Below are 25,838 nucleotides of genomic sequence, written 5' to 3' on the forward strand. Positions count from 1 at the left end.
GGGCATGACGTCACATGGTATGGAATACCCCTTTGGCCAGTTGGGGCCTGCTGCCCTGGCTGTGTCCCCTCCCAACTCCTTGTGCCCCTCCAGCCTTCTTGCTGGCTGGGTATGAGAAGCTGAAAAATCCTTGACTTAGTATAAACACTACTTAGCGACAACTGAAAACATCAGAGTGTTATCAACATTCTTCTCATACTGAACCCAAAAGAGCACTACACCAGCTACTCCCTCCCAATCTTATAAGCCCCCTTGAAGTACTGGAAGGCTGCTATAAGTTCTCCCCAGAGCCTTCTCTTCTCCAGGCTGAACAACCTCAACTCTCCCAGCCTGTTCTCATCAGGGAGGTGCTCCAGCCCTCTGATAATCTTCGTGGCCTCCTCTGGAGCAGAGCCCTCACAAGGTCTCCTCCTCCCTGTGCTCCCACCACAGTGCACACAGCAGGGAGGCAGCACCTCCATCACCGTGACAGGGAACAACGCTCCGTGGGACTGGCTACAGCAGTATGGAGACATACAGGATGGCAAAGCCTGCGGTACCCAGTCCCTCTTCTTGAGACAGAGAAAATCACATCTCTCACAGGGATATGAGCCTTGTGCCCTCTTCACGTGGGGTACCAGAGAAGAAAAAGAGGAGGACAGTGTCACAATCAGCAACAAAAATAGATCAATTGAATGAAAAATAGCTCAGTTGTTTCAAAACTGTCGGGTATTTTTGGCCAAAGATCACACTTCCCCGCCTCCCACACTGGCGAGATCTCAATTAGCCTTTGTGTAATTAGTTTTCCCCAGAAGATGAGATTTCATTATGTGAATACCAATAAGGGAATACAGGGCACATCTTGGAAGGATGCCACAGAGCATGAGACCTACATGCTCACACGGATGCGCCACCTCCTCCCGCTCGGGAGTGCGCTGTAGACGATGCGGGCTCACCGCTGCACCACGGTGCCCGCTCGGCGTAGGCGTGCGCTGCGAGGCAGAGCTGGGACCCTCCGCCAGGCTGGCAAAGGACGCCTCACGGGCAAGATCGTGATGCATCAGCCGAGTGCTGATGTTGCAAGAACACCTTGTCAGACAGAAGGGCCTGCACAAAAGCAGAAGGGCTCGCTCTGGAGACTGCAGTCTGGAGGAAAAAAACCCACACTTGGACAGCTGGAAAGAAGTAGGTCTTGACTATTCAGTCACACTCAGAGAAGACCCTAAAAAGACACAGAAGGCACAGCAACAAAAACCCCTCAGTGACACAGATAAGCTCACAGTAGCCAGCGGGTTATGAAGGTTCAATCTCCATCTCATTTGCATACAAAGAATTTCCCTCTGAAATTCTTGATGGAGTTTCTCCAGCTGTAAACACTACTTTACAGCATGGATAAAGCTAAGGGAAGGCTCAGTTGAACTTGAAGACAGACCAGAGCAGTGCCTGGCAGTGTCCCCTGGGAACTGCAGAGCACCCTTTTGCTCTCAGAAATAACCAGCTACACTCAATCGATAAAACAATCTGGTCATCACAGATGACATGAAGGACTCCATTAGTGACAAATGACAGAAGTGAGACAGCACCACCAGGTTTCGCCAGTACAGCCCTCAGTCTGTCAGTGGGAAGGAGCTGCGGCACGAATCCAGCATACGGGACCGAGGTGAACATCCATAATAGCTGCAGACAGGGACAGCGGTGGGCCCGAGGCAGCCTGGAGCACACAGGTTCTCTCCAGAAGCTACCAAGATGCAACCAGGAGACTCTGCAGGTCCTTTTTGCACCTGAAGGAGACAGAGAGAAGGGGCAGGTTGAGCAGTGTCCGCACTCAAGTGTTGAGTGGGACTGATCCTGCAGCAGGGACAATGGTCTATGCTGTAAAATGGAGGAGCTGCGGATGCAAACTGACATGCTACAGCCTGGGGCAGCCAAAGGGCGAAAGCTGCGCTTGCGGGAAGAGGAAGGTTGGGCTTTTAAAACCGTTTATCCCGTCTTCTCCAGCAGCCAGGGCGCTGCTCAGCTCGGGTGATTTAGTAGCTGCCCTTCCCAAAGCAGCCCTCTATGCCTTAAAAGGAAACATCTCTTTGGTGAAACACTGAACCCAGGCCCCAAAAAGAAGCATAAAGTCATAAAAGGCCTGAGTAATGGAAGATTTTCTCTTATAAGAAAGAAACAGCTGGCAGAAGAGATGAGGGAATTTACAGGGCCATTGCGCATTTTGTTATTCTTTTGATTACAAGGTTTTTGACTGCAGTTATGGAACAGGCGGAAAAAAACTGCATCTGGTGTGAAGGCACCAGCTGGAGCAACTCAAACCCTCCTCCAAAGGGGGAGAGCTGAGAACCGCAGCAACCGCGCTGTACCGTGAGCAGAGGGATCGGCTCCAAAGGATAGCGTTAAAGGAGACGGTAAAGCTCAGCTTCACGCCTCCGTGCTTTGAAAGCACCTGATGTACACGGCAAGGTGATGAAGGCAAAGGACAATCAACCTGGTTTCATGCCAAGCACAAGTGAAGTGCCGCCTCTTGAGTCTAGAGAGGATCAGTTTAAAGGGATGGTTTAGGAACAAGAGACATTTGGTAAGACAGGACAAATAACCCCATTTCTGTTGCTTGCTGGGTACAAGGTTTCCAGGACGCCGCTTTAGTTTTGGAGGGGGGTGACAGCAAACAATTTTTTCTCATAAACAAGAAACAGGTCTTCTGCTAAGAAATACAACAGCAAAAGGTCTCACAAGAAACACAGCAGAGTTGTGGAAACACGTTTGAAACTTTCCAGACATGTCCAATCCTTGTGTTTGCTTTTCACAAGGTGCACCACAATCCAGCCCCTTTGCAACTAAAATCTTCAAAACACATTTTTCCCCTCTGGCCTGCTCCGACGGCAGTCCTCACCATGATAGTGAAAGGAACGCAGGACGACAGCTCAAGGCCACAGAAGTATCACAGAGGTTTATTTTGAAATGCCATGTCTGATAAACCCTTCTGCTCTGGGAGGTGGCCGTTCGGAGGGGACCTGCCCACTGCTGGACACAGGCAGGCACGCTGCCAGCCAGCGGTCACCAGCCGATGGCACCTGCCTCTGACTCACCGGTGAGAGGCCCCAGGGGCAGCTGGCTCACATGAAGCCCGTCTCCAGAGATATCCACAAGCGTTTTCTTTGCAGGGAGCTCTCCCACAAGGGAAGAGGGTGGCATGCATCTTCACAGGAAGCCACACAGCACATTTCTTCTTTGGTTTATCATTTTGTCAGAGCCCCTGTGCACGGCCACGCTTAAGTCAGCTGGCAAAACCCTGAGGAAATGTACAACTGCTCCCTGCCTCATCTTACTGGGTGAGCAGCAGTCAGGATGTGCCCGTGAGACAGGCCAAAGGCATAAAAGATGAGAGGAGGTCAAAAACCAACACAGATGTCAGGAGTCACCTGAGGCAGAGGGACAACAAAAGAGAACATCCCTGCACCATCCGTTTCACTCCATGCTCACCCAATTCTTCCATAGAGCAAGCACTCCTGGGCCCCTTCTCCCGAAAGGGATCAGCTGGAAGAGTTTCCATGCGAGGAACAGCAGGCTGGGAGGCTTCAGCTGCGGGGAAGAAGTTGTCAGGAAGGTGAAGGAGCTCTGCTAAGTCACAAGTGGCTGGAGAGGGCGGAGGAAGATCGCCTGCCTGTTCACTGTCTCTCCAGCACAGGAAGAGGGGCCACCAGGTGAAGCAAGCAGGACCTCATTTCAAAACTCAGGGTCGAGAGCGATGTGTTCAGAGGCGAGAACCTCACTGCAGGCTAATAACGACGCAGAAGCGAGTATCTGTGAGTAAGTCTCACCTTACTGAAAACCAGAGATGCAACCAATGTGATCTCTGGCAATATTGTGAGCAGCTGCTTTTGCAGAGCATTTAGGTATCTCCAGCCTCCTCCTTTAAAAGGGATGGCCTTTCAGAGGCTGCAGAACTGCTGCCACCTCCTCCAGAGAACCGGGTTATCCCAAAGGCCAGGTCTGTCTCAGGCTCCAGCACAGGCAGGATCTCTCCAATTCTTGCCACCACCAGACCACACATCCCCTATGAACATGAAGCTTTTGAGATTGGCACCTTAAAAAACAGAATGAGAGATGTCCGCCTGGTTCACCCTCACTGTTGGGATAATGGCATCACCGTGCTCTTCAGGAACAGAAATAACACAGCTTGGCACGTGCAACAGTGATGAATTCTCTCCTCCTTTCCCTGCTGGGACACACTGTAACACGGCACGGAAAAGCTCCTGCAGGTGAGCATCTAGAGAGGATGCCTACGCCCGCCATGCCCCGAAGGTGAGGGCGAGCTCCTGAGGGACAGCGTAGGAGCACGACAGGGGGGCTCAAGACACTCTTTCTACCGCCCCGCTGCTGACCCAGGAGATGCTAAAGACACAGACTACCCCATCACGTGTCTGCTCGTACTACTTTTGTGCGGGGGCTCGGAACAGTTAATTAGCTGTGCTGTAAAATACGATTTGCTGCTCTATGCAACCCCCCCCCGCAGCCCATTTCTGGACAGAGCAGCATAAAACTTGCGGGACCCTCCTGCCGCAGCAGACTCTCTAATCTCCACAGGCTTGAGCAGCTCCGCTTAACTATCGGGTTTATCTGGCCACCTCAGCCATTTCCTTGGTACTTGCTTTCCTATCACCTCTCCTGTGGCAGAAGCGGGCTCGTCAACGCCACGAACTCTGCCCCGGTTGCTGCCCGGCAAGAGGAAGCATCGGCTTTCGCTCTCCCACAGCCATTTATCACCTGCGCCACACTCTGCATGTGGCTGATAACTTAATCTGCTACGAAACATGAACACCCGCTCAGAAGTTTTGTTTCAAAGGTTCCTTTGATTCCAGACATCCTTGTGTGGTTTCCTTTTATAGAAACAGAGGAATTTTTCTTTTAAAACTAGAACAGTTTTCCAAATCCTCAGTGAGCCCGAGTCTATAACCCAGCAGCTGGTGCGTACAGCTCTGCAGGAGCTGTGACAGTAAACGCTCCCGTACTCCGGGAGCACATCAGGGTCACACAAGGGATCACTGTCTTGGCATCTCAGATTTTAAAATGCTGCTAAAGCACTCTATGACCACAGCTTTGACTCGGTATTACCAATAAAATGGCAAATACGATGCTTTTAACAGCCAAGCGGGTTTAGGGAGAGCTTCTGTCGCTGCCAAGATGCGCTTCAAACTCCCACTGGGGAACTGTCACGTACGCACTGAGTCAGCTTGCCGCCCTGCATCCACTCCTGGTGAAACCGTTCTGCTTCTAAAAGGCCCTTGTGCCCTCCTGTGTCACCTGTGATGGCACCTGGCCTGCCCGCCACGTCCATGTTGTCTTCTGGGGCTCTGGCTTTTGAAGATGAGTTCTTACTCCCCCAAAACCACGAGCTTCGCTAGGCTCACACTACGTTTTCTTGAGAGACACCCCTGACCTTCCTCAAGGCTGTGGCTATGGCAATCCTACAAAGGGCCCCATGAAACTGCTCTGTATAACACGATAATGGTGCTAACGTGGAGGGAGGACAGCGCACGTCCTCCGGGACTCATCCCGCACAACCACTGGGCCACACGCACGGGCAGATTTGAAACGGCTCCTTCCAAGGCTTCGTCTAGGGGCGAGGAGGCTCCCGGTTCTAACTTGTAGCAACTTGACCTGCGCCTGGCTCCTCCGACCGCCATCACACCCCTCTCCGCTACTTCAAGCCGCCCCCACCCCTCTCTCTGCCCTCAGCGGGGTCTCCGGACCCTGCGAACGCTCCCGAGGCTGCCGCGCCGTACCGGCCGGGCCCTCAGCACCCCTCCCGCAGGCTGGCGGGGCTGCCAGCAGGCCGGCCCCGCCCGCCCAGCACAGACCCCTGCTGGGCCTCGCCCGCCCGGCAGGGCCCTGCCGTCCCCCCGCAGGGGCCCGGGCCGGCGGTGCCGCTACTTGGCCGGGCTCCAGCCCGAGGGAGGGGAGCGCCCTGGCGAGGCCGGCCGGAGAAAGGCCCGGGAGGGGGAGAGGGGCGGCCGGGCCGGGGGTTAAGGCAGCCCCCGGCGCCGCGGGGCGGTCCTCCCGGCTAGGCCGCGTTGCCATAGCGACAGCGGTCGCTCTAGCCGACCATAGAGCGGCGGCCCTCGCGACGCCTGCGCGCCCCGCCTCCCTCCGAGGGGCGGGGCGGGGTCGCTCTGGTGATGGAGGCGCGAGGGGGCGTGGCCTCCGGGGCGGGGCGGGGAGGGCGGGGCTAAGGGAGGCGTTGCCATGGGGAACAGCGCGGGACGGAGAGGGGTGGGAGGTGGCGCGGGGAGGCGTTGCCATGGGGACGGGGGGGGCGGGACGCGTTGCCATGGGGACGGGGTGCCGGAGGAACAAGCCGGGGCATCGCCGTAGGGTTGTGCCCCCCCCACACACACACACACCCGCCCCAGGCCTTGGGGAGACCCCCGGCCACCCAGGCACCCCCTCCTGCTGGGAGACCTCCCCGTCCAGCGCCCAGAGGGACAGTCACGGGTGGGGGGGGGCCGGGATCCCCCCACCCTCCCACCCCAGGGACATGGCGGCTGCCAGCTGCCCCCCCCGCCCCCCCAACCGCCCCGAGCAGAGGTGGGCAAAGGGGGCAAACGGACCACAGCCTGGCCGGTGGGGGTGGGCAGCGGGGCCTGCGAGTCCCCGGTGAGGGGGGGCCAAAGCCCCCCAGCACGGCCGTCGCTCCGGCTGCCCCCCCCCGGCTCGTCCCTCATCTCCCTTCGGCAGAGAGAAAGGGCCGGGGGGGGGAGAAGAGGGACCCAACTCCCGCGGCATCGCTCCCCACGGGCAGGCGAATCACCCCAAAGCCGAGGGGTTTGCCGGAGCCGCGTGTTTGTGCCGTGCTCGGAGCTCGGTCCTGCCCACGGCACCCATCGCCCCCGGAGAAGCAGCCGGGCTCGGGGCGGGCAGGACGGGCGGCACACGGTGCGGCAGCGGAGCGTGCGGCGGGCACGTGGTGGGCCCGGCGGTCTGGCAGCCCCGGCGGCGCCGGCCAACCGGCCATTCTCCGTGACGGATTATCTCGATGTGACCGGCCTTTCTCCATGACGGATTATCTCGACGTGACAGCTTTCCCTGCTGAGCCGTGGGTCTTTAGGGCAGTAATCCTGGCACAGCCACTGGCTTTGCCTGCCGGCATAAAGCCCCACGGCAGCTCGTGTGCCGAACCGAACCGCTGCCTTCTCTGGTGCTCCCGACGCCCTCTCCACAGGCGGGGGCTGCAGGCGTCCGGCCGAATCCCCCACGGCTCTTCCCAGCTCAGGGTCTGCTCCAGGATGGATCCCCCCCACCGCGAGCATTCCTGCAGGGACCAGCAGGACCCTGGGATGGACGCGGCCACCAACAGCCCCGTGGGGACCATCCCGGGGGGTGGGTGCTCCGTGCCCGCGCCAAAGCGTGTCCCGGTGGGATCCGACTCCGCCGAGCATCCCCGGACGTGCCCCAGGAGGGTGGAAATGTCCATGGGGAAGGTGGCAGGGAAGGGACGGGCAGTCGATAGCAGCCAGCAGCCCCGTCGCTCCGGGAGGTCACAAAAGCGCCCGAGCCGGGGCGTCAGTGCCGAAATCGCCCGGCGGCAGCAGGTGCTGGGGGAACGTTTTTGCTTATTGAAGGCAGCGTCCAGCTGCCACTGCCTTGAGCAAACCTAAATACGGGCCGGCAAGGGATGTTTTGCATCCCGGGGTTTGTAGCCGTAGAACAGGAAATATCTCCAACGCCCAAATATTTAGTTTTGCAGGGCGCGGGGTCGGAAACAGCGGCATTCCTGGGGGAATGGCGGGCGTGGAGGTTCCTCGGGGCAGAGCTCACCCCTCCCCAGCATTCGCCTCGTCCCACCCCCACGGCCCCACTGGGTTTGGGTTGGGGACACACACACACACACACAGTCCAGGCTTCCAGGGTCTCCCACAGCACCTGATCCCAGCTCCGGGGCTCCGTACTGGGGCACTGGGATGGGTCTGGCTGACCCACATCCCACGCAGGACAGAGACTTGATGATCCACGGAGGGGAGGCACCCGGGGGGGGGGGCTTCTGTGCTTTTTGGGCCGGGGGAGGGCTGCGGGGGGGGGGGGCGGGGGAGCGCCTCTGGCGCTCCCCCGCCCCCCCCCCGCAGCCCTCCCCCGGCCCCTTTGCGTGGCCACGGTCTCGCGTGGGTTTGTCCCGCCCGTTATCTCGCCTCGTCCCTGGAGTTTGATCGCAGCGAGGCCATAAAAAGCGGAACCCCCGGTGCGGGGCGGGGGGGGTAACGACCGGGCGGCCACGGGGACGGAGCTTGCGTGGCCCCGGGTGTTCATTAACCCGCGAGGGGGGGGGGACAAAGGGGGGGGGAGGACCGGGCGTGCCCCGGGTTTTTTTGGGGGGGGGGGGGGTGCTGTCACGGTGCGTGGGTTGAGCGCCCACCCGGTGCCGGGGGGGGGGGGGGTGTTTGCTCTGGGGGTCTCTTCCAGCCGCCCCCCCCCCCCCGCGTGGGGCCCCTCCCCGGCCCCCCCCCGCGTGGGCGTGTCGGGCGGGAGCGCGGCGGCGAGCGGCGGCGGGAGCGCGGAGGTGCGGGACGGCGGAGGGGGGGGGGTCGCATCCCCCGGGGGGGGGGGGGGACCCTTTGGGGAAGGGGGGGGGGGGGCGGAGCGGGGGGACGGGCCCCGCCGGCAGCAGCCTTGACCCCGGGCGGGCTCGGACAGGGGCTGGCCCCGGGGGGGGGGAACGGAAGAAGGGGGGGGTCAGCGCCCCCGGGGCGGCGGGGCCGGGGCAGAGAGCGGGCAGCCGCCGCGCAGGCAGGTTCCAGAGCGTGGGCAGGTGAGTGGGGGGCGGAGGGTGATGGGGGGGGGGGCTGAGGGCCGGCGGCAGCTGCCTGCAAGGTGCGGGGAGGGGGGGGGGGGGTGGGTTGCTTTTTGGGGAGCCGGGACACCGGGGGTCCCGGCCTGTCCGCCCCGGTGGGGTGCTCGGCTCCGGGTCGGAGCCCGGCAGCCGCGGCGTGCGGGTGCTTTGGGGTGTCAGGGCAGCCCCGGGACAACACGGGGGGGCTCCGGGGGCGGCCGGCCGGGCTCCGAGCCCCGCAGCAGGACCCTCGTGTGGTGCAGGAGCACTGTCGGGGTTTTGGTCCTGTGCCCCCGTCCCGCCGGCGGGAGCGGAGAGCCGCCGTCCGTCCCCGCACAGCGCGGACCTCCTCCCTGCCCTACAAGCCCCCCAGCTCAGCGAGCCAGCATCCCCCTCCCCAGGCTGGGCTGGGTCAGAGGGGGCCGCACAGCCCCCACAGCATGTACCCGTCGCCTCTAGCACCCCGCAGCCCTCCGGCAGAGCCCCGCAGGCTGGGGCTGGCGGCAGGGACCCCTCAACTGGGAGGACTGTGCCGGTGGCCAGACCCCCAGCACCCCGACGGTGGGGAGCAACCGTGGGGCCCGTGCTCAGCACCCAACAGGGTTCACGCTCCGCTGGGGCGGCACAGCTGGCACGGCACGGCACAGCACGGCACGGCGCGCTGCCTGCCTCGCCGGCGCCGCGTCGCAGGGCGGGACGGGACGGCACGTGCCGTTGTCATCCCGCGGTGCCTGTGCCACGTTTTGCCAGCGCTGTTGGCGATCACCGCGAGGAAGGGCCGGGGCTGCCCGGGCAGCGCGGGGTGAGAGGTCTGCACCGAAGGCTGCGGCAGAAAGGGGGGATCGGCTGTTCCCCATCGCCGGGGACAGCGTCGGTCACGGCCGGCTGCAGGCAGGGACGCGGCCGAGCGGCCGACCGCTCCCTCTGCCCCCAGGTCCCCCAAGGATGTGGCTGCTCCGGCTCGCCTGGGCGCTGGCCGTGCTGGGCATCGCAGCCGGCTCCAGCCCCAGCCCCAACCCCACCGCACCGCCCCCGGACCAGGCCTCCATCTTCGCCGACCTGACTCCGGCGGAGCTGCGGGCCGTGCGGACCTTCCTGATGAGCCGCCCGGAGCTGGGGCTGTCCCCGAGCCGCGGGGGTCCCCTGGCCAAGAACACCCTCTTCCTGGTGGAGCTGCTGCCCCCCAAAAAGCGGCTGGCCCTGCGCTACCTGGACCAGGGCGGCCCCCGGCCCCAGCGCCAGGCTCGGGCCGTCGTCTTCTTCGGGGCGCAGGCGGAGCCCAACGTCACCGAATTCGCCGTGGGACCCCTGCCCCGGCCCAGCTCCTACCGGCCGCTGCGCTTCAAGGGGGGCCGCGCCGTCCCCTTCGCCGCCCGGCCCATGACCCTGCTGGAGTACGAGCTGCTGCACCGCACGCTGGCGGAGGCGATGGAGCCGCTCTACCGGCTGCTGCGCGACTCCACCGGCTTCTGGTACCACAACTGCTCCCGGCACTGCCTGACCTTCTCGGACATCGCGCCGCGGGGGCTGGCGTCCGGCGAGCGCCGCAGCTGGCTGATCCTGCAGCGCTTCGTGGAGGGCTTCTTCCTGCACCCGGTGGGGCTGGAGGTGCTGGTGGACCACCGGGACCCCGACCCGCGGCGCTGGGCGGTGCAGCGGCTCTGGTACAACGGGCAGTACTTCTCCAGCCCGCAGGAGCTGGCCGAGCGCTACGAGCGGGGGACGCTGGCGGTGGCCCGCCTGGCCGAGCCCCCGTTCCAGCAGCTCTTCTCCAGCTATGAACCCCGCGGGCGCTTCGCCACCGGCACCCCCACCGAGGTGCACGGGGCCAAGGTGTGCGAGCCGCAGGGCCGGCGGTACCGGCTGCGGGGCAACCGGCTGGAGTACGGGGGCTGGAGCCTGGCCTTCCGCCTGCGCTCCTCCGCCGGCCTCCAGCTCTTCGACCTGCGCTTCAACGGGGAGCGCCTGGCCTACGAGGTGAGCGTGCAGGAGGCCATCGCCTTCTACGGGGGCCACACGCCGGCCGCCATGCAGACCAAGTACATGGACGCCGGCTGGGGCATGGGCTCCGTCACCTACGAGCTGGCCCGCGGCATCGACTGCCCCGACACGGCCACCTACCTGGACGCCCACCACTTCTACGACGCCGACGGGCCGGTGCGCTTCTCCCACGCCATCTGCATCTTCGAGCTGCCCACCGGCGTCCCGCTCCGCCGCCACTTCGACAGCGACTTCCGAGGGGGGTTCCACTTCTACGCCGGCCTGGAGGGGCAGGCGCTGGTCCTGCGCACCACCTCCACCGTCTACAACTACGACTACATCTGGGACTTCCTCCTCTACCCCAACGGCGTGATGGAGGCCAAGGTCCACGCCACCGGCTACATCCACGCCACCTTCTACACGCCGCAGGGCCGGCGCTACGGCAGCCGCGTCCACAGCCACGTCCTGGGCAACCTCCACACCCACCTGGTGCACTACAAGGTGGACCTGGACATCGCAGGTGCGGCCCCCCGGCCGGCCCCTCCGGCTCCGGGGAGGGTGCTGGGAGGTGGCACCGGACCCCACGTGGAGTTCCAGGGGCTCGGGAGCCTCGTCCCCAGGGCACCGTTGCCGCCCGGACCCTCTGAAGATGACCCCCCCACCCAGGGTGGCATCGCTGGGGGGTCCCAGCCCCGTGCCCCGGGCAAAGGGCCGCCGGGCGGGCTGCCGTCTGCGGGCTGCCGGTGCGCCCCGGGCTCCGCTGCCGCTCACGGCCTCTCTGCTTGCAGGCACCGGCAACAGCTTCGAGACGATGGACGTGCGCTTTGAGAACATCTCCAACCCCTGGAGCCCGGGCGCCCGCGTGGTGCAGCCCTGGCTGCACCGGCAGCCCCGCCGCAGCGAGCGCCAGGCCGCCTTCCCCTTCGGCAAGGCGCTGCCGCGCTACCTGCTCTTCTACAACCCGCACCGGCGCAACCGCTGGGGCCACCCGCGCAGCTACCGCATCCAGCACAGCTCCCACGCCGGGCGGGTGCTGCCGCGCGGCTGGCAGGAGGAGAAGGGCATCTCCTGGGGCAGGTGGGGTGGGGGGTCCCCGCAGCACCAGAACATGGCTCCTCCCCGTCCCGGTGGGCTCCGGCTCGGCCAGCCCCGCTGTCTGTGTGCCGAGCCCCGAGCGTTGCCCGGCTGCCGTGGTCACGGCCGTGGGACCTTCCCCGGCGGCACCTCGTGCCCTCGGCTCCCTGTCCCCACCCCGGCAGCCCCTCTGCAGGCTGAGCCGGTCACGGCCACGGCCACCGCCATCCCTGGCTGCCGGGTGACCCCCAGAGAGACCCCCCGTTCCTTCCGTGGCACCGGGAGCAGGCGGTGGCATCTGCCCAAGGGGCACCGAGGTCCCAGATGTGAGCACCCCAGCTGAGGGGGACCCCGGCCTCCCCCCCCAGCCGGGTACAGCAAGGATGCAGCTGGTGGCCTCACCGGTGCAGACTGCCACACTGAGCCCCCCCCCCCCAGAGCTGGGGAGCCATCCGGGACCCCTCGCTGTGTGGCTGGGCAGCATGTGGCACAGCTGGGGGAGCCCGGGCAGGGGTGGGAGATGGGTCCTCCCCCCGCCCCAGCACCCACACAACGTGGGTCTGCTCCTTGCCCCTGGCAATGGGCCTGATCCTGCCCCTGTCCCTCGCAGGTATCACCTGGCCGTGACGCGGCACCACGAGAACGAGCCCACCAGCAGCAGCATCTACGCCCAGAACGACCCCTGGGAGCCCCTGGTCAGCTTCGAGGGCTTCCTCCGCAACAACGAGACCATCGAGGACCAGGTGACAGCCCGGCGTCACGGGGCGGCGGGGACGGAGCCGGGCAGGGGGGCTGCCAGGAGCCGCCGGCGCTCGTGGCGGGGTCCGCCGTGCCGCGTGCCCCACTGACGGCCGCGGTCCCCTCCGCGCAGGACCTGGTGGCCTGGGTGACCGTCGGCTTCCTGCACGTCCCGCACGCCGAGGACATCCCCAACACGGCCACCCCCGGCAACGCCGTCGGCTTCTTCCTGCGCCCCTTCAACTTCTTCGACGAGGACCCCTCGGTGGCCTCGCACAGCCCCGTCATCGTCCGGCCGCTGGACCCCCCCCACCTTCTCCCAGCTGGAGATCCAGCGCTGGACGCCCGCCAGCCCCGGCCCCTGCGTCGCCCCGGGGCCCTTCACCTACAACGGCACCTACCGGCAGGAGTGACCTGCCCCGGGGCTGGCGGGGACGCCGGGCACCCTGTGCCGGGGAGGACAGGGGTGGCCGTGGGGACGCCGAGGTGTGGGCCGTGCCGTGCCATGCCGCGTCCCAGGCTCAGTAAAGACAATGCCACCTCCTCCAGCCCCGTCTCTGCCTGGGCCGTGTGGCAGCCCTGGCACCGCCACGGGCACCGGAGCCGGCACGGACACGGGGAGCGCCCTGCCCTGCCGATCGGCTGTTGCAATATTTAATTATGCCACCGTTCAAGGTTGCCCCCCCCCCTGCACCCTTCCCCTGGCCTTTGCACCCCCCTGGGGCCGCGACCCACGTGGGATGGGTGCTGGTGTTGCCCCCCCCATGCCCCATGGGAGGGTGCCCCCCTCCCTTCCCTCCCGTGGGGTCTCGTCCCCCTCCCCACGGCACCGTCCCGGGAACCGCCGCGGTGGCACAGCTCTGCCGTGGCCCCGTCCCGCAGCGCAGCCGCACACAGAGCCGGGGTGTCTGTCCGGTTTATTGGGGAGGGGGCAGGCGGGGGGCACCTACCGCAGAAGGCGACATGCAGGGCTGTGTGAAACGGCAGGTCGGGCACACGCGGTGCCCGGCTACGGGATGACGGCACGAACACGGCACACGCTACCAGGAGCCGGCGGGCGAGCGGGTGGGTGGGCGGGAGCCCCACGGCCCCCAGCCCTACCCGCGCCCCCTCCCCACCGGGGCATCCCCCTCCCTGTGCGTGGGGTGGCACCGGGGGCTGGGACGATGCCGGGGGGCTGTACCCCCCCTGCCCCGTGCCACCAGCTATGTGGGGAGAGCGGCCGGGGGAGGCCCCAGGCTGGGGGGGATCCGGGGGAACTGGGGGGCACCAGTGGCTGGCAAGGGGGGCACACGGCGGGCGTGGGGAGGGGGTCACCCCCCCCACACACAGTGCTGCCCCACGGGCACGCCGACATCGCCGCCGGCAGGGCCACCCACAACCGGGACAAGGACGGGGACACGGCTTTGGGGGGGGGGTGCCACGCACCCGCCACACACCTCCGCCCCGCGCTGCGGCTCAGCGCACACGGGTGTGCACGCGCACACACACACGTGTGCCACGGCGGGCGGGAAGCATGGCTGGGGTGAACGTACATACACAGGCACACACGGGCACGGCCTGTCTGTCCCGAGAGAGCAGCCTGGGGGTCCTGGCTCAGCAGGAGCCCCCCCGAGACACACGCGGCGTCCCCGGGCGCCGGACACGAGTACGCGCGCACACACACACACGTGCACGCACACACACACACGCACACGGACAGGGCGAGTGCAGGCAGGCAGACCCGCAGCACATGGAGACACGCGTGACACGCACACACACGCATGCACACCCCTGCGCAGCCCCCACCACGCTCCCCCCGCCACGCTGCCGGCCCCGGCGTCCCCGGAGGGGGGGGGGCTCTGGCCGTGGGGCAGCGCGGCCCCGGCCGGCCGGGGGTCTGGCTGGGGAAGGGGCTGCAGCACTACGAGGAGGAGGAGGAGGAAGGGGAGGCGAAGAGCAGCACACGTTTGACAGTCCTGCCAGCCGAGCCCTGGAAGCGCCGGCACGGCGGCAGGGCGGGGGGCCTGGCCCCCCGGGTTAGGCCAGCTAACGTGGGGATGCCGAGGGGCTCCCGCCGCTCCCCCCCCGCAGGCTGCCGGCGGCGGGAGGGATTGTCCGTGGGGGACGGCGGCCTGGAGCCCACCGGCCCGGCCAGCGTCCTGGGGACGGGGGTCCCGCGTCCCGTCACGCCGGGGGGTCCCGGCCCCGTCCCTGCCCTGCCCATTAACTCCCGGGGTCGGAGCAGTGTCTATGGAGGGTCTGTGTGTCCGGCGCGCCGGCCAGCTGTCCGGGCAGGGAGAGGCGTCGCGGCGGGGCGGCCGCCGGCTCCACCAGCAGCACCACGTCCGGCGGCGGGGGCGGCTCATCGCGGGGGTCCGGGGCATGTGGCAGCTCCAGCGGCACCGGATAGCTGGGAACCTGCGGGAAGAAGGGCAGCCGGCATCACCGCCACGCCAGGGGCAGCCGGGGATGGGACAAGGGGCTCGGTGTGCCACCCACCCGGCTCCGGGCTGCACCGGCTGGCACAGGAGGGGGGCTGCCCCAAGCGTGGGGGGCTCAGGACTGACCCCGACCCTCGCTGGGGCTGGAGGATGGGGTGATGGGGCACAGGAGGGGTCTGCCCCAAGTCTGGAGGCTCAGGAGCGACCCCAGCCTGCAGTGGGGCTGGAGGATGGGGAGCTGGGCTAACCCAAACCTGGGGGGGGCTCAGGAGTGACCCCAACCCGCAGTGGGGCTGGAAGACAGGGCAATGGGGCACGGGAGAGGGACTGCCCCCAACTTGGGGGTCTGGGGAGCGGGCTGGGCTCACCTGAGAGAGCGGCTGAATGGGGGTGATGGGGAGGACGGGCTGCAGGGGACACGGGGGGCCGGGGGGCTGGTGGGGGGACGAGACCGTGCTGTAGGCGGGCGGCACCAGCGTGGCCTGACGCTGCAGCAGCTGCATGATGGAGCTGATGTCCGCAGCCATGCGGGTCTCCAGCCTGTGGACAGACACGCGTCGGGGTGTGTGCAGGGCACTGCGCGCTGCAGGGCAGCACGACCCCCCCCGCCCTCCCCAGGTACCTGTTAAGCTGCTTCTGGAGCAGGTCGAGGCGCGTCTCCACCTCGGAGCGCTGGCGGCGGCTCATGGACGGCAGCGGGATGCTGAGGGCGGCGTGAGCTGGGATGGTGCAGCGAGGCAGCTCCTGGTACTGCCGCCCCCGGCTCTCCCCCCAGAAACTGAAGATGTTGGAGACCCCCGAGAAGGCTCCTGTAAAGGCAAGGAGGGAAAACATCAGTGTCCTTAGGGTGTCCCAGCAGGCATGGAGCAGGGATGTAAAGGGAATGCACCCCAGCAGGCATGGGGCAGGGATGCATCCCAGCAGGCATGGAGCAGGGATGCAAAAGGAATGCGTCCCAGCAGGCATGGAACAGAGATGCAAAGGGAAGGCACCCCAGCAGGCACGGAGCAGGGATGCAAAGGGAATGCATCCCAGCAGGCACGGAGCAGGGATGCAAACGGAATGCACCCCAGCAGGCACAGAGCAGGGATGCACCCCAGCAGGCGCGGAGGCTCCCCCCAAATGGCATGGGGATGCAAAAGCAGAGGGGGTGCAGGGGCAGAGGCTGCAGGGGACGTTGCAGGACACGGGATGGGGATCTGGGGGGCAGGTGGAGCAACGGGGATGGGGGTTCAGGAGCTGCTGGGGGGGTCGGCAGAACCCTGAGCAGGGAGGAGGGGAATGGGGGACCCCGCCACCCCATCCCGAGTCCCTTCGTCCCCATCCCCACCTGAGAGGGGGTTGCACATGTCGCCGCCCTTGCGCTCCTCGGCCTCGGCAGGCGCGGGCGCCTCGCTGCCTGGGCGGGCGCTGCGGAAGGGGGAGAGCGCGGTGGCCCCCGGTCCGGGCGCTGGGGGCTCATCCTCATCGCTGGAGGGGGAGCTGGAGGGGGAGCTGGAATTGCAGGGCTCCCACTCGGCCGGCCCGCGCGGTGCCCCGGGCGCCTGGCAGCTCCTGCCCGGCCGCAGCGCCTTCTGCCCGCTCCGCAGCTCCCCGGCGTTGGCGGCATCTGCGGGGGGACAGGTCCTGGGTCACCACAGCCCCTTGGGGCCTGCCCCCCCCCCCCCCCCGGACCCCCGACCCCACCTTTCTCCGTGCGCCGGCGGAAGGAGAGCTTGCGCTTGCGCAGGCGGTTGAAGCCGCTGTCCAGTTCGTCGCTGCCCGGGGAGCCGGGGATCATGTTGGTCTGCGGGGAGGGGGGGGGATGAGACTGGGGGGGCTGCCAGATCCCGCACTCCAAGCTGGCAGGGACTGGGGGCAGCGGGGAGCTGCATGGGCAGCACGTGGTACCAGTGTCAGGGTGATGTTGGGGGGCTTTTGGTGCAGTGTCCCCCCACCCAGCCAGGTGATGCTGGGGGGCATCCCATGGTGACTGTCCCTCATCCCTGAGTATCCCCTGTGCCCAGCCCCCCCAGCTTGCTCGGGACCCCCCCCCCCCCAGGCTCAGCAGGACGGGTGTTTCCCCCGCAGTCCATGCTCCCCCCACCCCAGCCCATACCCCGCCCTGCAGCCCCTCACATCGCGCAGGTTGAAGGTGATCTCCAGGCTGGACCAGAAGTGGTCGGAGAACTCGGGGTACATGTCCAGCACCTCCAGCAGGTCCTCGCGGTGGATCTTGTGCAAGTCGCAGTAGGTCAGCGCCCGTACGTCCGCGTTGGACTTCCCCGGCCGCGCGTACAGGTTCAGCGGCTCCCCGAAGATGTCATTCTTCCCTGGGGGGGGGAGGGGGCGGCAGCGTGAGGAGGGGGTGTCAGCCCACGGGGCACGGCGGCAGGGCCCCGGCTGCCCGCTGCGCCCAGGGCTGGAGGGGTCCCGTCCCCCCCAGCCCCGGCGCTGGGTCCCCGGGGAGCTCACCCAGGATGGCCACCACCACGTCCCCGCGCAGGATCTCGATGGAGCCGCGGGAGATGAAGTAGAGGGCGGTGAGGACGTCCCCGGCGTGCACCAGCGTGTCCCCGGGGGGAGCGTGCGTGGTCTTGAACTTCATGGCCAGGGCGCGCAGGCAGCCCTTGGTGGCCCCCTTGAAGGGCTTGCAGTTCTGCAGCAGGCTGCGGTTGAGGTGCAGGCAGATGTCTGCCTGCAGGCACTCGGGGAAGCCCTTCAGCACCTGCGGGACACGGCGGGGGGGGGGGTGTCACGGCACTGGGGGAACTGGGGGGACCGCAGAGGGGGCCGTGCTGCCGGCCGGCTGCTCACCGCGTTCATGTCGATGCCGTTGGTGTAGGACCAGGCGTGCTGGAAGTACTCCTCCAGGCGCTGGCGCAGCGGGTTGGGGATCTGGTGGAAGCGGATAAACTCGCGGACACGCAGCATCTGGGTGTGGTAGCGCGCGGTGCCCGAGTACAGGCGCTGGATGATGGCCGACACGTTCCCAAAGATGCTGGCGTACATCAGGGCTGCGGCAGGGCAAGCGGGGTGAGGGGGGGCCCCTGGCACCGCTCCCCCGGCCCCCCCCCCCACCACGGGGGCTGAGGGTGCAGGGCACCCACCTCCGCTGGCACGACCCCCCCCCCCCCACCGTGGGCAGCCCTGCACGCGTGTGTAAGCACACCCCCAGCCCCGCCGTGCATCTGTCGTACCCCCCCCCCAGCCTGGCAGGCAGGGGGGAGTCCCGCTGGGCTCCCCCCAGAAACGGGGCTTTTGCACCCGCGCTCACCGTTGCACGCACACACGCGCGCCCGCGCACCCGCACGGGCCTGCGGAGCACAGCGAGCTCGCGGAGCCGTGCACGACTGGCCCACGCGCATCCAGAGCTGCCTCACGGGCGTGCTCTGGCTCGTCGCACGCGCACACGCGCACAGGCACAGCGGTGTGTGCTCACACACATGCATGCTCACACCCACGTGCATGTGCATGTTCTATCACACATATACATGCCCACACACACGTGCATGCTCACACACGTGCTCACAGGCACACATGCCCACTCATGCATGCTCACACACATGCACGCTCGCACACGCATGCATGCTCACACATGCATGCTCCCACACACATGCACACTCCCACGGTCGCTCACACACACGCTCCCGCGGTCGCTCACACACACACACGTATGCTCACACAGACACATGCATGCCCACACACATGCACACACATGCACGCTCACACACACGTACACACGCCCACACGTGCATATGCGTGCTCACACACACAGGTATGCCTACACACATGCATGCTCACACGCACGTGCACACACACGTGCACACTCACGCACACATGCTCACGTGCAGACGTGTGCGCGCGCACACGCACACGCACACTCACACCCACGCCCAGGCTCGCACGCAGACCCATGCGGGCGCCCTCCGCACCGGCGGGGCCGAGCGGGACCCCCCCCACGCCCCCCGGCGAGCCCCCGCGTCGGGCGCACGCCGGGGGCACTCACAGCCGATGAGCATGACGCAGATGGAGAAGATCTTCTCGGAGTTGGTGTTGGGGGAGACGTTGCCGAAGCCGACGCTGGTCAGGCTGCTGAAGGTGAAGTAGAGCGCGGTGACGTACTTGTCCTTGATGGTGGGGCCGTAGAGGGGGTTGCTGGCGTTGAGGGGCTTGCCGATCTGGTCGCCCAGGGAGTGGAGCCAGCCGATGCGCTGCCCCTCCACGTTGCCGATGGCGTACCAGATGCAGGCCAGCCAGTGGGCGATGAGGGCGAAGGTGCACATCAGGAGGAAGAGCACGGCCGCCCCGTACTCCGAGTAGCGGTCCAGCTTGCGGGCCACCCGCACCAGGCGCAGCAGCCGCGCCGTCTTCAGCAGCCCGATCAGGGTGGTGGTCTGCAGGGGAGGGGGCCGGGCGGGGGTCACCGAGGGCTGGCCCTGCCCCAGCCCGGGGAACCCTGGTCTCCCCGCGGACAAGGGCGGCCCTGCCCCCCCACGGCAGAGACCCCCCTCAAAAGCGCACGACCAGGCGGAGCGGGCAGCAGCCAAGCCCAGCCCTCCCGGTGCTCCCCGCCGCTGCCGCGCTGGCCCCCGGTTTGGGCACCCCCAGCCCCACCGGCGCAGGGTGCCGGGGCCCGTCCTGCCCCAGGACCCCGTGCACACCCCAGCCCCTCGCCCCCCTTCAGGCTCAGGTGCCCCCAGCGCTGCCCCCGGGGCGAAGACCCACCACGGCACTGTGGGCACCCAGCCCTGGGGCACGTGTGGGACCCCCGGGCATCACCCTGCGGGAGGACCCGGCACTGAAACATCACCCAGCCCAGCCAGGGCGCGGCGCAGCCGGTGCCAGCACGGCACCGCGGCACCCCGGCGGGGCGGCAGGTACCTCCTCAGAGCCGGAGCCGAAGATGAGCAGGTCGAAGGGGATGGCGGCGACCATGTCGATGAGGAACCAGCCCTTGAAGTAGTGGATGGCGATCTTGGCGGGGTGGCTGACCACCTCCTCGTTGGAGTTGACATAGGTGGTGCGGAAGTTGATGAGGATGTCGATGATGAACATGATGTCCACGATGAGGTCGACCACGTTGAGGGGGCTGCAGGAGTAGCCGCAGTTGTGGCGCTGGGCCTCCTCTTGGTCGTTGAGCAGGAAGGCGGCCGAGTAAGGGGTGAAAATGGCCGTGTAGATGACCAGCAGCAGGATGAGCCAGTCCCACACCGCCTTGAAGGGGCTGTAGTGCAGGATGGTCCATTTGTGGATGCGCGGCGCCTGCAGCTTGTACTCCGGGAGGACGTCGGCGCCCAGCGACAGCACCTGGGCGGGCAGGCAGGCAGGGGGTCAGCTCCTGCGCCCCCCCTGCCGCCCCGTGGGGCTGAGCCCCCCAGCCCCCCGTCCCCGAGCAGGCGCTGTCCCCGCCAGCCGCAGGCAGGGCATCCCTGGGCTGGGGGCTGCTCCGGCGGGTCTCTGCTGCCGGAGGATGCTCTGGGGCACAGTGGGACACCAGAGCTGGCGATGAGGGGTGCGGGGGGACGGCTGGCGGGCACGGCTGGGAAAAAGCCGCCCCACACGGCAGAGCTGCCCCACGAGCCCCCTCCTGCCCCACAGATGCTGCCCGGGTGCAGTTCCCACTGCGAACACTCGCACCCCCCCCCGCACAGACACGCCGCTGCCCTCGGCCGAGGCGCTTCCCCGCGTCCCCCCCCCTGCCCGTGCCACCCCCAAAGCGGCAGCAGCCGCCCCAGAGCTCTGCCCCGGCTCCCCGGCAGCGCTGAGCCCTGCTCCAGCGGGACCCCGGCGCAGCTGCGGCCAAACTGGGGCCGGCAGCCCCGGAGGCACACGGTGACGCAGCTGGGGGCTGGCACGGGCGCCTCGGCCTGTCCCCGTGCCAGGCCAGCCGGGCACGAGTGCCACGGAGCCCCCGCCGCCCCCACGCACCGTGGGGCTGGGTTTGTGGGGCCGGGGCTGCTCCCAGCTGGGTCCCTGCCCTGCTCAGGGAGTGGGACCCCAGCAGCGGGCGCAGTGGGGCGCAATGGGGTGCAGTGGGGTGCAGCGAGCTCGACTCTGCCTGCTGAAAGTGACACCCCCCTCTGCCCCCATCCTTTCCCAGGCACGGCTGGGCAGGCAGCACCCATGGAAATGAGGGCTGGCATGCAAACGCTGCTGCAGGGCGTTTACATATGGGGGGGCTCAGCCCCTCCAGGTGCTGCCTTGGCTGCCCCCGGGCATCTCCCAGCCCCCAGCACTGACCCCCCGCGCATCCCACAGGGCTGCTGCTCACCCCCACCCTGTCGCGCACACATGTGTGCACCCACACGTGTGCAGACAGGCACACACATGTGCCCGCACACACACACACACACACAGCCTGAGCGCGGGAGTCCAGGGGGCACGGCCGTGTCCCGGCAGCTGCGCCCATCCGTCCCGGCCGCCTGGCACGGGGATTAGATGTACCGGCCGCGGGACGGGGGGCACCGGCTATAAATAGGGACCGGGTGAGCGGGTGCCGTGGGGCAGAGGGGCCCTGCGGTGGGGAGAAGGTGCCAAGGCCGGGCAGCCCCACAGAGCAGAGCCAGGCTGGGCACGGCACCGGCCCCACGGCACCCGCTCAGAGCGGCTACGGGGCTTGGTCAGCCCCGGGGCTGGTGGCCACCGGCCGCCTCCGGCAGCTCCGCACGGAGCCCCAGCTACCGGAGGGCAGGGACGGGAGCCGGGGCGATGCCAACCGCAGAGCACCGCGCAGCAGGACACCCGGCACAGCCCTGCCCGGCCAAGGGGGCACAGCCTGGGAGCACGACCCTGGGGGTCCCGGCAGGGGTCCCGGTGGGGGTCCCTCCCCACGCTGCCCCCGCACCGCCACCGAGGGGGCCGTCACCCCGCGCAGCCTCAAGGCGCGCGTGAGACGCTCCGGGGCTGACCCGCAGACCCTGCCCACCGCCCCACCACGGCCAGGGCCCACGGCCCCCGCGCCCACCCGGGACGTGCCGAGCCACCCGTGCCCGGCGGCGGCAGGGCTCTTACCCGCCGGCCGCACCACGGCAGCTGCGCCACGAGAGCAAGAGAGCGCGACGGGGGCACAGCCACCCCTGGGCCCCATCCGGCCCCCCAGCCCCGGGGGGTGCACGGCTGCCGGGGGGGGCTGGGGAGGGCTCCCCAGGCCATGCCGCCCGTGGGGGCTGTGGGCACGTGCCGAGCTGGGGGCAGAGCGAGAGGCGGCTTTACGTAACCCCCCCCCCCCAAACCCGGAGCCGGTGGCAGCCAGGGGGGGATGGAGCCCAAGCCCAGCAGCAGCCACTACCAGGACACGGGACCCCCGGGGTGGGTATGGCACCCGGACCCTCCTGCCACCCACGTGGCAGCACCCACCACCCCTCCCCGGCACAGCCCCGCGGGCACGGCCGTGCTGGACCCCCCCCACCCCGGGGGGCTGCCCGGCCACGGCACCGGCTGCCAGCAGGTGCCGGGGCCAGGCAGGGCGGGAGAGCGGCGGTACCGGTACCTTCTCCTCCTGGCTCTGCCCCGCGGCGCGGGCGGTGTCGCTGTCAAGGCACAGGCAGGTGCCGCAGAGGGAGATGCCGGGCATGGGTCCTGCTCCGGCCCGGGGAGGGGCGGTGGGGGGGCCCGGCAACTCCTGGAGCAGCTGCAGGAGCGACGCCAGCATCCTCACGGCCGCCCGCGGGGCCAGGCCCAGCCCATGGTGTGCCGGCGGCACTCACCCCCCGCCGCCTGCCCACCGGTGGCACCGGGGACGCGGCCCCCCGCCCACAGACCCCGCACCCATCCCGCCACCCCCGCCAGCACCCGCCACCCCTCCGGCCCGGCCGAGCGCGGCAGCCGGGCACCCCTCGGCGGGACGGCGTCGGCGAGAGCGGCGGCGCGGCGGGAGGCGGCGGGCGGGAGCCACGCACCACCGGCAGCCGAGAGAAAAATTATTGGGGCGGAAATTTTTCCCAGCCTGCTCCGCTCCCACCGCCACAGCCAGGGCTGTGCCCCCCCCCCCCCGCCAGGCCCCCGCCCGCCCCTTAACCCCTCCGACACTCGGGGCACCCGGCGGCCTGGCGTGGCGCAGCGCGGCACGTGGCAGCACGCCGAAGGGCTTGGCGTGGCTCGGTGCCACGGCACGGCCTGGGGCCTCCGCAGCGGGGAGCCCGGTGCAGCCGCAGGTGACCACGGGCAGCGGGGCGGGCAGCAGCTGCCCCGGCGCGGCACGAGGTGGGACGCATCCCGACCCCATCGGCACCCTTTTGGCCATCCGGGCACCATGCTGGTGCCGGCACCTCCGCTTGCGGGGGGGGACACACGCGGCCCAGCCCCGCGGCGGTGAGCAGGACGTCACGGTGCGCGTGCACGCCACGAGCATGCCACAAACACGCCGCAAACGCTCGTACGCCTGCGTGGTCCTCACAGGCTGGGGAACACTGCTCCCGTCCTGCTGGCTCAGCCAAAATGTCCCTCCCCGCTGCCACCACTCCCACCTTGGGACATGGGGCAGCAGGGGACGTCCCTGGGGGGGGACACGTAGCCCCCATCACCCCCCGTCACCAGGTGCCACCAGCCTCGGTGGCTTTATGGGGTGCGTGCCGTGCCCAGGGCAGAGCCTGGGGAAGCGGCACGGCGGTGTGGGAACAGCCGTGCTGACACCGCGGCAGAGCCGGGGATGCGCGGTGACAGCGCCGGGGATGCGCCGCGGTTCCCGTCAGCCCTGACTCACCCGCTGCCACCCACGCGCAGGGGTTTCCCGCTGGCACCCGCGTCCCCACGCGCCGCGTGACGGGGAGGGAGGAGGCCACACGCGTGGCACACGCGGTGGGTGGTCTCGGCAGTGCTGGCACGGGGGGGGGCTGCACGCCGAAACAGCGCAGGGGCCGTTTGCACAGCCCTTCCAGGGGGGGGGCTGCGCCCCGAGCATCCCCTGCATGTCCCAAACGTGCCACCCCCGGGAGGGGGGGTGATGGGTGCCACAGGGGCACACAGGGTCACGCTGCTGCGGGGTCATACGGGGTCACGGGTACCCCGGGAACACACGGGGTTGGGGTACCAGGGGGGCACAGGCAGCGAGGATGCTGCAGACACACGAGGCCAGGGGTACGGCGGGGACACAGGCACCGCGGGACAGGACCCCCCCCCGAGCTCCAGCACCCCACAGGGTGGGTGGGAGCCCCATGGGGGTCCCAGCCACGCACCCCAGCTCCGAGAGCCCACGGTGGCCCCGTCCCAGCTGCCCCTTTAAGTGGCAGCTCTGCCAGCCCGGCTCCATTTTTAGCCGGGACAGGGGGGGCAGTGGAGGGGGGGCCCGGGGGGGGGGTGGAACAGCGCGGGGGGGGGGGCGGCTCCAGCAACCAGCCTGCTCCTGCCTCTAAAATTAACGCAGCTGCTGCACCAAATTGGGACAAATCCCTGCCTGCAGCGCGGGCAGCACGGGCAGCGTGGGCAGCGTGGGCAGGTGCCCCGGGCCCCAGCAGGGCTGCACGCTGCCCCCCCGCCAAGGGCCCCGGACCCCCCAGCTCTGCGCCCCCCCTCAGCCTGGTGCTACCCCCCTGTCCGGGACACCCGGTATCCCCCCTGGCCCCTTGCCCACCCATAGTCCCTGCGTGGGGCTGGGGGCAGGCCGGGCCCCCCCCCCCCGGGGGGGCCGAATGGTGGCAGAGGGTCCCAGGGCCTGCGGAAGCCCCTAAGTGTGGGGTGCAGGCTGGGGGGGCTGGAGGCAGGAGGGTCCGGCCGTGCATGGGGGGAGACCCCTGACCCCCAGGGATCCCCTGCCACCGGGGCACCACGAACCCCAGCACGCGCTGACCACCCAGACCCCATGGGCACGGGGCGGGGGCAGGCTGGACCCCAGGGGGCTGCACAAACCCTGCACCCGCATCCCACCCAGACCACCCCCCCGCCGTGACCCCCAGTTTGGGGAAGCCTCAGCCCTGCAGGCAGCTGAGAACGCACAGCTGGAGGGCGAGGGGGAAGAGGCCCCGTCAACCCCATGGATACAGCCCATCAGTCCCCCCAAAAATACATCCCCCCCAATGTGGCCCCATCCCAGCCCCGAGGCCCTGCAGACCCCTGGGGCAGCCCCCAGAGTCCCCAGTCCCTGGGGCTGCACAGCCAGGGGGGGACAGCCCCGGCACCCCCACCTCCTGGTGCCAGCCCCCACCCGTCACAGCCCCAGACACAGCCGGGGACCCCCAGCATCACAGGGGGACAGTGGCACCCTGCAGGGCTCCGACAGCCTGCCCTGGCCCCACATGTCACCCAGCTGCATCACAGCCCGGGGACACCCCCCCCGTGCTGTATCTGGGGGGGCAGCACCCAGGACACCGCCCACTGCTGCACCACTGCAGAGGACGGCCCCCCCGCCCCATGCCACCCAGCCGTGGGGACAGCCCCCAACCCCCCCTGTGCCCCCCCAGCCGTGGGGACAGCCCCCCGTTCCACACAGGGCTCGGGGGTGGCGTGGCGAGGGGCTGGGGACTCCCCACACAAGGGGCACAGCTCTGGCAAGCACAGCCACACATCCCGGTGCCCGGCACCATCGCAGACCCGCACCCGTCACAGGAGCACCAGACCCTCAGCCCAGACCTCGCGCCGCGCCAGGGCTGACATGTGGTGACATCCCGGCCCCCCGGCCACGGGCAGCCGCACCGGCCCGGCAGGGCATGATGCCACGCCAGTGACGCCGGCAAGCAGCGGGACCGCTCGCGGCGACACAACACCTATCAGTCACGGTGACACAGATAGCGGCGGTGCCGACACTCGGTGACACATACACCGCCCCGGCGCAGGCACGCGGCACCTCGCGCTCACGGTGACACGTACGCCGACACCTGCTGTGACACTGGCACCCGACACCCAGCCCG

General features: G+C 68.1%; 2 protein-coding genes across 2 annotated transcripts in view; one reads left to right on the forward strand and one right to left on the reverse strand.

The window, feature by feature from the left end:
• Positions 1-8,685: 8,685 nt before the first annotated feature.
• On the forward strand, positions 8,686-13,136 carry AOC1 (amine oxidase copper containing 1). Its single transcript, XM_041122375.1, is given in 6 exon segments — positions 8,686-8,779; positions 9,735-11,300; positions 11,569-11,857; positions 12,465-12,597; positions 12,726-12,896; positions 12,898-13,136. Coding segments are annotated over 5 exon segments (2,256 nt in total). The 5' UTR covers positions 8,686-8,779; positions 9,735-9,745; the 3' UTR covers positions 13,006-13,136.
• Positions 13,137-13,492: 356 nt separating this feature from the next.
• The window catches only part of KCNH2 (potassium voltage-gated channel subfamily H member 2), a 28,121-nt gene continuing 15,775 nt past the window's right edge, over positions 13,493-25,838 (reverse strand). The window contains 10 exon segments of the mRNA XM_030008094.1: positions 13,493-14,992; positions 15,384-15,555; positions 15,638-15,824; positions 16,346-16,624; positions 16,702-16,801; positions 17,134-17,327; positions 17,470-17,722; positions 17,812-18,011; positions 19,004-19,391; positions 19,879-20,304. Coding sequence (XP_029863954.1) covers positions 14,798-14,992; positions 15,384-15,555; positions 15,638-15,824; positions 16,346-16,624; positions 16,702-16,801; positions 17,134-17,327; positions 17,470-17,722; positions 17,812-18,011; positions 19,004-19,391; positions 19,879-20,304 — 2,394 coding nt within the window. The 3' untranslated portion in view covers positions 13,493-14,797.

The sequence above is a fragment of the Aquila chrysaetos genome, chromosome 3 (assembly GCF_900496995.4).
Source record: "Aquila chrysaetos chrysaetos chromosome 3, bAquChr1.4, whole genome shotgun sequence".
Classification (NCBI taxonomy): Eukaryota; Metazoa; Chordata; class Aves; order Accipitriformes; family Accipitridae; genus Aquila; species Aquila chrysaetos.